We start from the raw sequence: 16732 nt of genomic DNA, 5'->3' as shown, positions 1-16732 counted from the left end.
AAGCGATCAGAAAAATATCAAGACACGCGCGTCATTGTGAGACACTCGACAAAATCTTCTAAAGTTGCTGATGTTAAACGATCACTATTTAGACTACATATCATTTACTTTTTCATTATACATGGAAAATATTGCATTTAATTTCCATCTCATCAGAGAAAAGTCAAGACGTATCATTGTGAGTAAATGACACTCGAGAAAACTTCTTAAAGTACTGATGTTAAACGATCAATATTTTGACTACATGTAATTCACTTTTTCATTACACATATTTTTGAATATGACGAAAATTATTGCATTTCATTTCCGCCTTATCTTAAAATCATCTAAAGGTACTGCTATTAAATGATATATATTTTGACTACATCTCATTCGCTCTTTCATTACAATTTTTTTTTTTCAATGAGGTAAAAAAATTGCAATAATATTCTAAATAGTGTGTCCCTTATGTGGGTCTTATATAATAAGAATAATGATAGATTTTATGAACAAACATCCTTTCATATTATGATTTTGATATTTTTGTCCAACCATAATAAACCTAGCAAAATATGTATGCAGTCATTGGGTTGGACAGAAAAAAAACAATCAATCGAACTATATGACTCTTAGACTCTGAGTCTTAAGAGTCTTCTCGTTCCACTTTCTTCTATTAGCAGCCTTTGCAATCCTTTTTCTTATATACTTCTTCACTTGTTTGCCCTTATCCCAGGCTAACTGGGTTTGGCACATGTTTTCGCCTTCCACTCACTTCTATTAGCAGTAACCCCACTATCCACTCCTTTAACAAGCATATGATTTTTCTGATTTTCGCCCTTTTCCCACGCTAAGTGGGATAAGCGCAACATTTTTTCTTCTTCCAACCACTTCTATTTGCAGCCAACTCACTTTCTACTTCTTTTCACGAATATTCTTTTTCACTCGATCGCCCTCGTTACTAATCCCACATGTTTTCCCCTCCCACTCACTTCTCACATTTGCAGCCATCGCACTATCCACTCCTTTTACACGTGTTAGAATAAAGCATTTGCTTTTTCCACTTTCGCCCTTTTCCTACGTCAAGTGGGATAAGCAAAATATGTTCTCCTTCCACTACCATCTATAAGCAGCCACCTCACATTCCACTCCTTTTACACGGACATACTTTTTCACAATTTTGCCCTTATCTTACGCTAAGTGGAGTTGGCACGTGTCTTCTCCTCCCACTCACTTCTATTACCCGTCTTCTCACCACCCACTCCTATTACAAGCATATGCTTTTTCCCACTTTCGCCCTTTTCCCACGCTAAGTGGGATGAGCACAACATGTTTTCTCCTTCCGCTCGCTTCTTTTAGCAGTCACCTCACTATTCACTCCTTTTACACCCATAAGCAAAGCAAAGGTTTTTTTTTAATAAAATTGATCATTATGCTTAGTATTTGAGATACTATGAACGATGTCGGGGCACACTGTAAAACGCTTATTTACTTGTATTAGGTATGAATTAATTTCGGGTCATATCACGCCGTGATAGACTATAGATTAACTCAAGTCCACGCCAGGCCCTCAACGTAAACCTGCCCCTCTGAAAAAAAAAAGTACGATCATTTTAGACAAACAGGAATGCTTTTCAAACACACACACAAAATTGCATGAAAATGAGCGTGGTTATGTTTGAATGTTTATATAGTGTAATATACTGTGATTGGAATAGGTAATGCTATGCGAGGTCTATGCTCGTACTATATCTATATGATGTCTTGTAAAAAGTTTAATGAGATCATTAAACATTATACAATATTTTATTCATTGTGTTATAATTATCCATCCATAATGTAGATAAATCTAGTTAAGCTAAAATACTGTTATTTTAGCTATAAATAGCTTATAGATAGCTTAAACTATTCTTGCTATGTCTCAAGTTCGCTAGTCGAAAATTAACATAAATAATTGTTTTATGTACAAAAATATACATTTTAGGTTAAAAAATTTAACTCACACTATTTTTAACCGACTTTTCTCAATTCGACCGTATTTTTGTTTGTCTGCGTATAACTTCGTCGTTTATGAACCGATTTTGATCTTTCAAAGGTGGGCCCATGATAAGGAAATCAGGGTTTGATGATGGCAGACCAGAGAAATCGAGGGACGACTATAGTCGTAAAAATGTAATAGGCCCGTTTTGACATTTGTCATCGCGACGTAACTAGTTATGGAACCATAAGACTCTGTACTCGATACTCACGATAAATCAATTCAAGTTTGTATCAGTACTTGATTGATATTATTATGTATTGTAAAGTGTTCGTTCATTTAAAGTATTCCTTTAACTTCACAACCAATACGCGTGACTGGCTGTTGATTATACGTCCACTTTTCAACATGTTGAAACAGAGTTAGTACTATATAACAACAAACACAAAAATCGAGTCAAATCACAATGTTTAAATTAATGTCCAAAATAGAAGAGCCATAGTTAACGTAATAGTAAACAATATATATCAAACTTAAACGAGCGCACAGTCAACTTTACAAGATGAGGAACGAAAGACTACGCAGTGCACGCGGGGATGCTTCAGTCATGTGCCGCTTGGTCAGATACATCATCTCAGACTCATTATTTAGAACCCATTTTGAGAACCAAGCTCATTCTTTGCAATAAAGATAACTACACAATATTTAATTTCGATATTCAGTAAAAAAATGGTTACAGCTCTAGTATAAAAAAAAAAAAGACTGAGAACGTAACTGTTTTCGGAACGTTTCGCAACAATTATAAATTGCATGCTACTATGAAGTAAGCGCAAAAAGAATACTCGCGATATATTCTTTCATATTATTTAACGTCCCAAAAAAATTAACGTATTTTTTAAAACACTGTATGTAATTGATTTTTATTTTTTTGTTTCTTTCAGTTTCGTTCCAAGTTACATTCTATGGTCTTGCACAAATGTCAAAACGGGCCTATTACATTTTTCCGACTATAGTGCGGTTGCAAGTTTTTCAATAAGTATTTAATGTAGGTTATAAGCAGTTGACATTCGGCTATTATTACTTAGGTGTGATTGCAAACCTATCCACTAAAAAGCGTGAGCTTTTTTTTGACAAAAAATAAACGTACTTTTGGTACAGACCCTTTTTAAAGAGCAAGAAATAAATATTTTCAACAACATTTTAAGTAAAATGCAGGAACTACAGATAGTTCCTTGCTTCTATATAAAAATATACCTCGTATACCTTTTTAAATATACCCAGTAACTGTCTACATTTACTTGGTGCCAACTTAAAAATGTTGTGCGTGGGTGTCGGTGTACTGGACAGCATTGTTACAATGCTGCTTAGCGGCAGAAATGAGGATGGTGGTAGTACTTAACCGGATCAGCTGTCACAAAAAGTTCTACTAATGAAAATTATGATGAAATGATGAAAATTTATTTTATTTTCATATACTACGACAATACACGCATCGCCATCCAGCCCCAAAATGAGCGTAGCTTGTTTATTTATTTATGTATTTATTTTATTTATTTAAGAGCACTAACAACATGCATATTACACGTTTTTTAAACATAGGACACACACGAACACATGGACTGATATGCACGTCAATGACAAGTGCACATAGCATTGACAAAGCGTCATACAAACTTAATTTGCAAAAAAAAAAAAAATTTAACACAAAATTTAACTCACCGATAAATGTTCGGTGAGTTTTTTTCTAAAAGCTGTGGGTGAGTCATGGAAGATATCGATGCTAGGTATCTTTTTAGATAAATCGTTGTATTTCGCACAAATACGTATAATAGGCGTATACGTATATGTTTTATGGGTTATGGGAAAATGCATGGAAATAGCAACGTGTAACCTCACCTGCTGTTGAGGTTCGGCGTAGATGCTTGGTCAGGCAAGGTAAGCGCGCACCAACGCCTTGACGGTCGCGCGGCAAAGCGGGCACGCGCCCAGGGCGGCGCCACAGCCCGCGCACGAAACAAGATGGCCGCACGGCAGGAATACAACGCTCACCTGCACGGCAAGATAATAAAAATACACAATATCCCTTTAAACACTTAAAGACGGACAAAGGGTATTAGATCAGAGAAGCCGAATAAACGGATGGACATTGGGGTCCCAAGATGATGGTGTAGCGCACCGACAAAAGCTGCTTTTGTTGAAAGGTTGACAGATTGCATCACACACGAGTCGCAGATCGCTGCGTGGTGGACTATGGTGTAGGGATTGTGGCTATCTCTCAGAATGAGAAGGGGCTTACGGGCTACTGTTTGAGAGCAGACCCATGTATATCATCAACATCATCATATCAACCGATAGACGTCCACTGCTGGACATAGGTATTTTGTAGGGAGTTCTTGGACCGCTTAAATCCAGCGGCTACCTGCGACGCGCCTAATGTCGTCCGTCCACCTCGTCGGGGGTCGACCAACGCTGCGTTTACCAGTGCGGGGCTGCAATTCCAGCACCTTGGGACTCCAACGTCCATCCCTCCTCCGAACTATGTGCCCCGCCCATTGCCACTTCAGCTTCGCAACTCGTTGAGGTATGTCGGTAACTCAGGTTCTTTCTCCATCGCCCGCTGAGTGACTCTGAGCCTTTTTATGAGGCCCATAGTTAGCGACCATGTTTCGGAGCCATATGTCATCACTGAGTATATAGTACGCTGATAATGGGGTGATTATAGCATACTTTTAATACGAGGTTCGCATTATTTAACTGATAAGAAGATCACAAGGTCACCTAATAACATTGAATATAATTATGAAGGCCTTGGCGGGCCCCCGACTAGGTTAACTCAACTTACAAAAGACCAGCAGAGGATGTCCTTTGGTTGACATGATGATGATAATTGTGAAATATCATAAGAATGAATTGAGTACCTCATTATCCATGCACACTTTGCACAGTCTCGCTTCCTTCAACTGCCTGTTTTCCTCTTCCAAAGAGACATTGCTGATGGTCTTCATGGGGCTCGGTGACGGCCCGGGTTTATCTGATTGACTGGTTGCAGCTTGACTGGTTGCACCTTGACCGGTTGCACCTTGACCGGTTGCACCTTGACCGGTTGCACCTTGACCGGTTGCACCTTGACCGGTTGCACCTTGACCGGTTGCACCTTGACCGGTTGCACCTTGACCGGTTGCACCTTGACCGGTTGCACCTTGACCGGTTGCACCTTGACCGGTTGCAGTTTGACTGGTTGCAGGTAGGGTGGCTATGTCGAGAGTTCCGTTTGTTGTCTGCGGAACGCTGCCGGGAGTTGGCGACGGTATTGGACTGTCCGGTTGAGATGCTGAACCTTCTGGCCTCACGTCTTCGGCACTCGATGGGATTATCCTGTATAGTTTTTTTAATTTTTTATTTTATTCCACTACAATCCATCTGACCAATCAATCTGAAGCAATCTGACCAGCTGGTAAGTGATTATGCAGTCTGAGATTGTAACGTAATGACAATTAGTAAGAGAATGTAGACGTACTTATACATTTAGTACGGCTACAGGAAGCAAGCGATCTCTATGAAAAATTTCATAAAAGTCGGTAAAAAAAAAACTGGCGTACTTTGGCAGTTATAATATTCATATAGATAGATTTTCAAGTTTGTTTTTGGCTTTATTTTACTTACCCGGAGCGTGGTGCAAAGTCACGTAGAGTCTCAGCGAGGATATCTCTCGCCAGGCGTTGACTGTGTGGGGAGACAGACCAGGCCTCTTCGTTGAGTTGTTCGTCCAAAACGGCGTCGATAAGGCCTTCGGACGTACTGAATGGGACACCTTAAATAATGTAAATCATTTTAAACCATCTCAAAAATTGGTATCCGTAATTTGAACCAAATGGGAGCCCTTACAAATAGTCCCTTATATTATACTCAAAATCGTTTTAAACCACCCCAATCAATTTGGTTTGAAAACTACCTGAAAACATATGCCCTATTCCAAACAAATTCCAACACGTTGTTAAACAGTTATATACTTACACAATGTTTAGTTTTCTTCCGATTTTCAAATTACGGTCAATAAGAGGGAGCTGGCGTGAAATTTAACTACGATTTATATGGTATGCAAATAACGCCATCTAGTGCCAAATCAGTTTCCCAGTATTATATACCATTGTATGTACTGTGAGTAATTGCATGTTTTTAACTTAACTTACTTGTGTAAAAACATAGCATAGTTACTTATTGACGGCCGACTGGCGCAGTGGGCAGCGACCCTGCTTTCTGAGTCCAAGGCCGTGGGTTCGATTCCCACAACTGGAAAATGTTTGTGTGAAGAGCATAAGTGTTTTTCAGTGTCTGGGTGTTTATATGTATTTTCTAAGTATTTATTTATATATAATTCCTAAAAATATTCATCAGTCATCTTAGTACCCATAACACAAGCTACGCTTACTTTGGGGCTAGGTGGCGATGTGTGTATTGTCTTAGTATATTTATTTATTTATTATTTATTTATTGGTATAACTATTTTAACTTTATTTAATGATCATGTTATATTTATGTTTATTAGTTTTATTTTTCTTTCTTTTATTCTCGTTTTAATTTGTATAATTTAATTTACTATGTATTCAATTGGTGTAATTAATTTTAACCGTAATGATTAAATTAAATAAAATAAATTATAACAAGACTGTGTTCCTTCCATACCATACAAATCGTAGTTATGTAAGAATAAGTAAACTAAGGTACAAAATCTCACACCAAGCATATGACATATAAAAGCGCAATTTTTTTTTAAAGCTAATGACAAACTTTACAACGTTTCATTAGTAAGGCAGATGGTAATTAAATTGACACCTTAAATAATGTAAATATTTTATAACGACCTAAGAAAATGAGTTTCTTAATGATTATTGTTTCTCATTACTTATTAATCAGAGTTGATATTGTTCTATATTGCCATACCCGTAGCTCGCAACCGTCTAGCGATAGCTCGGCGAACTCGAGCGGCGTCCAATCCAGCGCCCAGAGCAGCCAATGCGGCATTACTTTCCATGCATTCTTCCACCTAAAATCAACAAACAAGGTTAAACTACACGTACGAATCTCTGTTGTATGGGATTAAACGCAGTGTTTACTGTATATGATAGTACCAATGAGTATGCAAACACACGGTAATTTCACAGTTTTTTTGAGTTGTTTGAAATAAATCACTCAATTCAAATATTGTTTCTTCAACAACCAGAAGATAACACAACACAATTTTCAATTGTTCATACATAATAAGTTGTATCTAATTCTCGCACTCTGTCACTGAAAGCGCCATCTATTAGTTAAACAAATATTTACATTATCATATCAAACCAAGCACTACAGGGCACGGGTCTCTTCCACCACGCTGGCCAAGTGCGGATTGGTGGACCCCACACACCTTTGAGAACATTGAAAAATCACAGGCATGCAGGTTTCCTCACGATATTTCCCTCACCTAGATAATTTAGAAAAGTTAGAGGTTCTGGCTAGGATTTGAAGTCCGAAGCCCTAACCCTAACTGGGCTATCACCACCTCCGCTTTATTTACATATATACAGATATATTATTAATCCATTGGACTTTATAGGGTGGAATTTCTTGCGCGATAGATTTATACTAAAATTATTATTTTTTTATACGTCTTGCAGAAATTAAACATATTGTAACTTTATTTACCTGACTCTCCGTTGTTGAGTAGTTCACACCTGGATTTCGAGTCCTTGAAGTAAGACCTCTGTCGGCGGAGAACTGAAAATATAAAAACAGGGTTGTTGACTCAATTGGTTTTATCACTTTTTTACCCTACCCAAAAGAACAACTTAGAAACGTTATCCCAAATATGATTTAGTTGTGATTTTAACATGGCCAATCAGGGGACAATTCTAAACACAGTGGGGTTCTAGTAGATCTAGTAGGGTCCTGTGGCGAGGGGGAATACATGAAAATTTCCCTACGACCAAAAATTGTAGGGTAGGGTAGTAGAAAAAGTACGCATCTGTACGTATACTGAATATGATATCCCGTATTATTAAATGGTCCCGTTTGGTTAATTGAGCTATATTTCAACAACAATCAAACCCAGTGTTTCGACCAAGTTTTGTCACCTACCTTCCACTTTCCCAAACCTTTTGTGACACAGCTTGTCCGGGGAAGAACTAGTACCGTAGTCCAGTAGTATGCTCATTTCTGACGCCAAGCAGCATTGATTAGTTCCGGTTTGAAGGACGTGGCTACCGTTGTAAATAAAATACTTAATATCTACGCCTCAAGTTGTTGGACGGCGTTACTATCAAGGTCGTGCTCGTTGCACGCCTTGTGAATTGTTGATCTAATAATAGGCGATGGTTCTCCTCTTACCATCAATTATTTCTCACCTATACCGAATCACTTCATCAGTAACCTAGAGCTAAGGGTAAAATACATTCGGGACGAAGCACCCTGCATTTCGTTCTTGCTTCTATCTGCGTTCTTCCCCATCCGCCCTTAGGATGGGACAAAGGGATATTGCAGGTCTTCGGGATGTTTCGGAGTGATCTTACGTTTTCGCGGTCTGATACTGCGCGGTGGAAAACTCGTAGGAAGCTCAGCAAGGCTGCTAGCGGACAATCAAATGGCTACACAGGGCTCTTGAGGCACATGGGATTCGACCTCTTGCGGTGCCGTAGACCAGAGATGCTTTGAACGGTCGTGAAGTTCCGACTAGTGGACCTGAATTCCTACATATTGGCGAGACATACGCAATCGCGTAATGATCCAATGAGAATGTCGATCACGGTGCGCTCGCAACAACTTCCCTTTGCCAGAAAAATCGCAATACGAATCAATGTCAATGGTCTAATCCAGGTACGTTCACTTCGACTTTGCGAAAACAAACGCAATATGAATCGATGTCAATGGACTAATCCAGGTGCGTTTACAACAACTGCCACTTTGCCAAAACAAACGCAATATGAATCGATGTCAATGGACTAATCCAGGTGCGTTCAAAATAAGTTCCACTTTACCAGACCGCCATGGCAGCAGAAACATCGCACCTGCTGAACATTTGATGGACATACCGTGCGCTGAACGGAGGTGCGGTTCCGGCAAGTGTCGATGAAATTCTGCCCCTTGATGAGCAGAACGTAACCGCAGTGAGGAAACCAGTGCGCGTGCTCCGACCACGGTGCATCGCCCGCTTTCCACTTGCCCAGACCGCCGTCGCAGTAGAAGCAACGCACCTGGTGAGCATTTGTTTGTTTTACATACCGAACGCTGAACGGAGGTGCGGTTTCTGCATGTGCCAACGAACTCCTGCCCCTTAACGAGCAGCACGTAACCGCAGTGGGGGAACCAGTGTGCGTGCTCCGACCACGGTGTGTCACCCGCCTCCCATTTGCCCAAACCGCCGTCGCAGTAGAAGCATCGCACCTGGTGACATTTGTAAGATGTCCAATCGTGCTTTCCCACCCTAAATTCGACATACTTTTGAAACGCTTTACACGAAGTGAATCTTCGTAGGGTATAAATATCCAAAAAACTTATGAATATAATGCAAAAAGGTAGATAAATATACAAATAAAGTAAAGTCCACTACTTTTGCCTCAGGGGTCATTGGCGCTAAGCGTGTAAGATTATTTTGTAAGATAAAACAAGAAAAATATTTAAGTGTTTTACGTCTTTACTAAAAACATGCAAATTCGTCGAATATTGAAGACCTACATGGTGTGCAATTTCTGAATACTGCCTGCTCTGGTAAGAGTTTTCGGTAATTCTGTTATTCAGCTTTTTTAAGTTCACAATTTTATTTAGTTATAAACGAGTTACACCGTTCAAGTTTGGCTGAGGCAGTGGGGAACCTGAGATGAATCAAGGTGTACTACCAAAGTAACCCGACCAGGACTGTGCTCCTAATATGACATATATATAATACGACACAACATGTTGCAATGCATTCCATAATAAAAAGCTTCCAAATCAATTCCATACAACTTTTACGTACTATCGCACCAAACATTAAGGTGTAAAACATAAAACATAGCATAAAAGGCACAATAAAACAAATTACTTCCTTCCTTCTTTTCTTTTGTATAAAAAATACTGTAAAATAATAACGTTACTACTGTAAAAATCTAACGTTTTTTTACGCAACAAAACATTGCAAGTATTTTAATCATTGACTGATGGTGATGACTGAATTTTATAATGGGATATAACACTAATTTACGAGTATGTTTTTTAGAGTAATGCTGTTATGAATTTCTATCAATTTAATGCAATAATGCTTAATCATAACTAATAAGTATTACAAATGCGAAATTGTAAGTTTGTTGATGCTTGCTAACCGCTCTAACTGCGCAACCAATCAACCCGATTTTTGGCATAGAGTTAGTTGACAGGAAAAAAACAAACGGCTATACAAATAGAAACCTTGACTCACCTGATCATCAACACCCGTATAAAAGAAACCAGCATCAGCTAAGGTTCTTGGGGCCTGAGCTCTATCGGCTGGCCAGCGCTCGAATGTAGCTAGCCTCGCAGCTAAAGCAGCTCGAGAGGGATGTCTTGCCCCGCCCCCAACTACGCCCAGTGAGCGCCAGTCACTTCCAGCTTCCACTACCCGCGCATTATGAGCTGCACCAGAACTGCCGAAAATCGTACCCTTAGAACTAGTATACAAGTACAAGTTTCAGAGTCTGAGTTATCCAAAATAAGGTTCAAATAACAAACTATTATTATATCTATGAAGTTCTTCATAGCGACAAAAGGTTATGTTGACGGCCGATTGGCCCAGTGGGCAGCGACCCTGCTTTCTGAGTCCGAGGCCGTGGGTTCGATTCCCACAACTGGACAATATTCGTCTGATGAACATGAATATTTTTCAGTGTCTGGGTCCTCATCTATATATTATAAGTATTAATGTATATTATTCATCAGTTATCTTAGTACCCATAACACAAGCTACGCTTACTTTGGAACTAGATGGCGATGTGTGTTTTGTCGTAGTATATTTATTTATTTATTTATTATTTTATGTTAGTGTTCACCATAATCATTCTGACTGATATAACCGCTGAATCAGATTGTAAAAGGGTTAGGTTTCAATAGTTATTTATGAAAATTATGGGATAAAATAAATATAATATGTAATAGAAGTGTGTGATTACTGATTATTTTATTTATTTTTAATTTTATTAGGCAACTACATATTGCAAATTATTGAATCAGTAATTGATTGAGTTTAATTATTTGATTAAGATGTCTGAATTCTATGTTGGGATATAAAATTTATAATATTTTTACTAAAGGCAATACTATCTATCAGTTATATGCAATTATGGTTAATCTATACTTCTATTATAATATGATATAGAAGATTTTTTTTTTTGTGTGTGTTATTTGTACCAAATAAGCTCCGAATGTCCTGCGCCGATTTAAACCATTTCTTCTCCAAAAAAAGCAAAACTATCAGGAAGTAATATAGGATTAAATTTAATTTCGCAAAAATTGGAGATCCTTAAGAAAATTGCAATAATGTTACCTAAAGTAGCATTTGCCTATAGTCTATTAATTGTAATACTAGGAATTGTTAGATTTTTAATAAAGCCAGATATACAGATATATAAAGAAGCCTTATTAAGCTTTTTAACATATAAAGTATATTTTTTTATATTAGGTCATTTGACCTGTATTCCACTGTGGTTTTGTATTAAGAATTGAAAATACTTACGACTGAGGTTTGCTAGCACAGGTGGGTGGCGACTGCAATGGAGGCGTGTACGACGGAGATGACGAGGGCGAGGAAGCCTCGTTATTTCTGCGTTCCAATTCCAAAAAAGCTGCATGTGTGCAACGGGGGAAGTACCTGCATAAATAAAAAAAAAAAGCTTGAAGACAGCATACTAAAGGTAATATTTACAAAAGCATTGTTAAAATGGACATAATAAAAATAAGAAAGGCAAATAAAATTCGCTTAGTAATCAATGTTCGCGCGCTTAGTTTAAATAAAACGCTAGAGAGATTTTAAAAGTGATAACAAAAAAGCCATATAGATACCCCACAATAGATTTATATAAAGATTGCAAAGTTCTTTCGGTTCGTCAACTCTTCCTATCGCAAGTTATAAAACGCAAACACAATTTTCTCACCTATGATAAAAATAAAGTTAACAGAAGATTAGACATGCTTAGAACAGAAAGACACAGAACTAAACTGTCAGGGAGACATTTCTACATCCTCAGCTCTAGACTTTATAAAAAAAATACATTAAACCATTAACATATATCAACTAAATGGAAATAAATGTAAAAATCGTGTCAAAGAGTGGTTGCTCACACAAACAAATGCAGAAACTGAAAAGTTGCTTGAAGTTTTATCATAGTTCGGTAATATACATACACACACACTCACACACACACACACACTGATATGTATAAAACGTTCAAAATATGAAACCTAGTACCAATATGATTACCAGCGTTACCTGCGAATTCATATCTTTCATTTTTTTTTTGTTTTAAACAAGCCATATTTATAAGGACAGCACTGTCGCCTATAACACAGTTATAGGCGACAGTTAGAAATCATCAGTCCCTGTTAGGGACAGATGATTTCTGTATATCCGTGTAAATTATAACATTAATATCAATTTTACCTAATGTGCAGATGTAATGTAAATTGTAACTATGTTTTTTTGAACAATAAACAAATATTATTATTATTATTATTACTTCACAAGCTGCAGGGTCCCAAAATCGGTTAAAATATTTAGTTACAGAAACCTTATTTTGAATAAAAGTGCAAAAAATAATATGTATTTTGGAGAAGTAGTAATGTTGTAATAAATTTATATTCTTCATAACTAGTTCACTATTTATTTGATAAACTTTATAAACCACTCTAACGGGAATAACATATTGAACATCATAGCAAAACCCACTTAATCTTCAACATTGTTACGTAGTAAATACAACTCTGTTAAAAGAAATATTTTAGTGCTAATATTGTAATAGAAGCTTTTTGTGTATCAGTGTCTTGTGTGTCAGTGGTGACAGTGTGGTCAGGTAGAAGTTTAGGTTTAATCAGGTTCTTATTTAGTTAACAAGCTACTGAACAACTTTAATTCTTATGATTCAATATCAACAGCAGATATCTTAAAGTCAAGTATATTATTAAACTTACATTCTATGAACTTCCAGAGGAGGTCCAAGAGATCCAAGATTCCTGAAAGGTGCCAGTTCGCCACCACACCATGCACAGCGAAGTCTTCCTCCACCAGCATGGTAGAATCCAGCATTCACCAGCTCTTGCCGAGACACCGAGCTATCCTGTATATTAAATAAATATTTATGGTAGAATCATGTCTACAACTATACCCTCTCTTCTTCACTGCACTGTTTTCCGCACACCAGCTTTTTGCTTGTTGAACATTTACTGGAAAGAATTCAATGTCCTGAGCTTTCTAATCCAGCCATACCATCCCCTTCTCTGGTCCTACCAAGCACAGAGAAGTTAGACTTTGTCCACCCCTGTGACTTGGCGGGCATATTAAGCCATTGGTACCTAATATGTGATAACTGCCCAAATACTATCAATGCAAATTGGAACAGCGCTATTTGTTATGCTGCTCTCATGAGACAGAGGAGGCTTATGTCCAAAAGTAGGTATTATAACACTAATGATCATAATATAAACAAACTACAATAATATAAACAAACTACAATAATAATAAAACAGCATTAAATAATAGAACTGCATTTTTAAAGAATAAAGACACAATATCAATATTTGAATACGAATAACAGTTTACAAACACTGTCCTTTTTGATTACAACTTTTTTTTGTCTGTTAAAATGGCTGAATGTAAAAATCTAAAGGTATATACAGTCAAACCTGGGTAAGTGAGAACTGGATAAGTGAGAAAACTCTATAAGAGTGAGTGAAATGACGGGTCCTGGCTATTACCAGGACCCGTCATTTTAAGCTCCCAAAACATCTATTAGCGAGAAACAGAAACCTTTGTAAGAGAGAGTAGTTTTTCCCTCACTGACCTCCGTAAGTGAGACTGCTACTTATCTATACCTCTATAAGCGACAGTTGAGCAAGCAATATTCGACAAAATTTATGAGTTAGAGAAAAACATTCAAAATACAAAAACAGAAACCCAAACAAAATTCACGGATTTTTTAAAATGTAAATAAGTTCTAAATAAAATAAAATTACATAGTGCATGAATATATGTCTTGTTATTGCTGCGTACCTCTATAAGAGAGAAACGCTACCCATGTACCTGCATTAGCGAGAAACTCGGATTAGTGAGAAACATCTATAAGCGAGAATGAGATTGAGCTCCCTTGAACTCTCGCTTATCCAGGTTTGACTGTAGTAGTGTTTTTTTAATTCTACCCCTAACTGGCTTAAACAGGGGAAGAAATGAAATATTTGGTTTCATGTCAGAAAATAAGAAACATGTATTTCATTGTTTATAAAAATACTGTATCCAAGCTGATGAAATAGTAGTTTTTTAAGATATTCTTTAAGTTATGGCCAGGAAAATTTACTTTTATTTTCTTATACAAAGCTTTACTTTGAGCTAGCTTTCTAGAGACAGATGCCATGGGATTTTTTTTTAATCTCATAGGATATGGAATTCCCCACAAATAAGCTTACTGGCATTCACTTAACAGTTATATAGAGCAGTGTCAATACATTATATTCATAAATGTATAGTTATACTCTACACATTTGGATTTATAAACATTAACAAGGTCTTCAAATTGAATTTGTGTTACATGTAAGGTCAAACATATTAAGGTGTTTACTTTATGTTAAGGTCAACTTTTATATTATGAGGTAATTTTTATTATAATGGGAATTATTTGCTTTCCCTAGATTTTTTGATAATCTTCAGGATGGTTGAATCTGTACAAGGTTTTGCCAAGATCATTTAAATTTTCAGTTGGAAATAGTTAACAAAGCAATTTTTTTATGAAACCAGGTTTGTGTTTTTGTATGAATTCTTCAGGTGTCCATACTGCAAGTTATAAATGTGCTGAATTTCATAGAGATCAGAGACATCTGTACCAATGTACATCAATATACATTTATAATATTAGTATGAATGTATTCATAATAATATTATTTACTTTGAAGATAGCATGTGAATAATATCCTTACTTCCCTCCTTATGTTATAAATGTAAGAGTATTATTAGTATTATTTTTCAGATAAAATAGGTATTATTTTAGGATATAAGAATATCTTTAGCTTAATGAAAAAAAAACATACAGAAGCAATAATGATATTAGTATTTACAAAGTACAGGTACAGTTAGTTTATCAGTTCAGAAACTTACATCCCAATTGACGAACGACAGCAACCGTAAAGCATCACTCTTGTACATTTCATCCTCTCCACTAAGACCATAGTCCTGAGTGTCAAAGTCGTGTTGTACCTCATTTGATCGCCTGAATCCCGGCGGTGTATTGCATTCACGGCTTAATAATAGAGCGATGTTACCAGATTGCACTGGGCTCAAGACGAACGCACAAGTTGGATTCAATGCCCTATGTCGCCACATAACTTGATCTCCGTAATTCCACTCCGATATTTTACGACCACAACTGAAGCATTCTACCTCAGTGCCCTCGCCCGTGTAGAAAAATCCAGCTCTTGCAATTCTTATAGGATCCACAGGTGCCGAGGAGGGCCAACTTGTAAAGGTGTTTAATCTATTGGCCTCTAAATTCATTATTGACTATTCCGAAACTAAACTACTATTGTTGAAAATTATTTCTAAACACTATCCGAAGAGTTATGGCGTTCTAATACCAGATAAAGTTCATGAATTTTTAGTAAGTAATTGTAAGTCGATATTTTCTGAAAAATCAATACAGAGTTTCATTCACAGATTATAAACTTCAAGTTAACATTTGTGATTTGACAATTTAAATTACAGATTAGTAATTTCAGTAAAATTTTGTTCCATGAGGATACAAAAACTAATTTTGTAAATCATGGTGTAAAAATTCACAATGTGAATCACAGTGAGGTAAAATTTAATTGATGTTAGAACCTCATTCTTCGCTTCGATTTACGAAGTTATGAATAACACAGCTGTTGCACACAGAATATGACAGGGATTAGTTTATTTTACACCGAAAAATGTGCCGCATCTTCCGTGAATTTTTTTATCGAAACCAAATATTCTGTCTGCATTTATAGTCACCATCTGTCACCATAATAATTAGAAAACCCAGCGTCGAACTTAATCCGGCGCCCCAATGAATTTCCACTGTTTTGAGGGGCTCTAATAAAACTGTCTAAAAGTCTTGTTTTTGAATTTATCCATCGGAGGTTTATCGACTAGCACCTACTAAAATAAAAAAAACAATTCCGGTATGCATTCGTTACTATAAAAATTAGTTCTTTTTACTATCTTATCGTTACGTTATTCGTTATTTCTTTTACCCCATAATATACTAAGTTATGTTAGAGCTTCGTCGAATCTTTTGTAGAAAATATACTGATACATTTTATATCGAACTGAATAAGGTGCATTTTTCAATTTTCCGCATTACTGGATGAACATACCTGGGCTTGTGTGAAAGTTCTTCTTAATTTCACTTAATAGGTACAGACTATACCTATTAAGTGAAATTAAGAAGAAGACACATATTCATACGTCATTTTCGTAGTATGGCACTGTACCGTACAGTGTCATACTACGAAAATGAGAGTAGCGTACGAGTAACGAAATGCATGTGCCAATAACGTTTCGTTACTCGATAC

The 16732-nt window shown here is 36.8% G+C and overlaps 1 protein-coding gene across 2 annotated transcripts; it reads right to left on the bottom strand.

The window, feature by feature from the left end:
• Positions 1-436: 436 nt before the first annotated feature.
• LOC120629805 (death-associated inhibitor of apoptosis 2) lies at positions 437-15832 on the bottom strand. 2 transcript variants are annotated; one of them, XM_039898859.1, is made up of 11 exons: positions 15297-15832; positions 13124-13269; positions 11673-11807; positions 10383-10587; positions 9212-9373; positions 7640-7711; positions 6896-6998; positions 5618-5765; positions 4873-5329; positions 3851-4003; positions 437-1565 (listed from the first exon to the last, which is right to left on the bottom strand). In XM_039898859.1, the coding sequence occupies exons 1-10, from the start codon at positions 15690-15692 to the stop codon at positions 3881-3883; spliced, it is 1947 nt and encodes a 648-aa protein (XP_039754793.1). In that variant the 5' UTR covers positions 15693-15832; the 3' UTR covers positions 437-1565; positions 3851-3880. The 2 variants fall into 2 exon arrangements, with proteins under 2 accessions (XP_039754793.1, XP_039754794.1); XM_039898860.1 differs by lacking the exon at positions 9212-9373 and adding an exon at positions 9022-9183.
• Between the last annotated feature and the right edge of the window lie 900 nt (positions 15833-16732).

The sequence above is a fragment of the Pararge aegeria genome, chromosome 15 (genome assembly GCF_905163445.1).
Source record: "Pararge aegeria chromosome 15, ilParAegt1.1, whole genome shotgun sequence".
Lineage (NCBI taxonomy): Eukaryota > Metazoa > Arthropoda > Insecta > Lepidoptera > Nymphalidae > Pararge > Pararge aegeria.
The sequence above is the reverse complement of the archived record's forward strand: the minus strand, read 5'-3'. Positions and strand labels throughout refer to the sequence as shown.

Bases quoted from the DNA above. Each gene is read 5' to 3' on its own strand.
- LOC120629805 (XM_039898859.1), bottom strand. From the start codon at position 15,692: ATGAATTTAGAGGCCAATAGATTAAACACCTTTACAAGTTGGCCCTCC. The intron at 6,999-7,639 runs GTAAATAAAGTT...TGTTGATTTTAG, and splicing joins ACTCAACAACGGAGAGTCAG to GTGGAAGAATGCATGGAAAG. The intron at 4,004-4,872 runs GTACTCAATTCA...CTTGCCGTGCAG, and splicing joins AAGTGTGCATGGATAATGAG to GTGAGCGTTGTATTCCTGCC.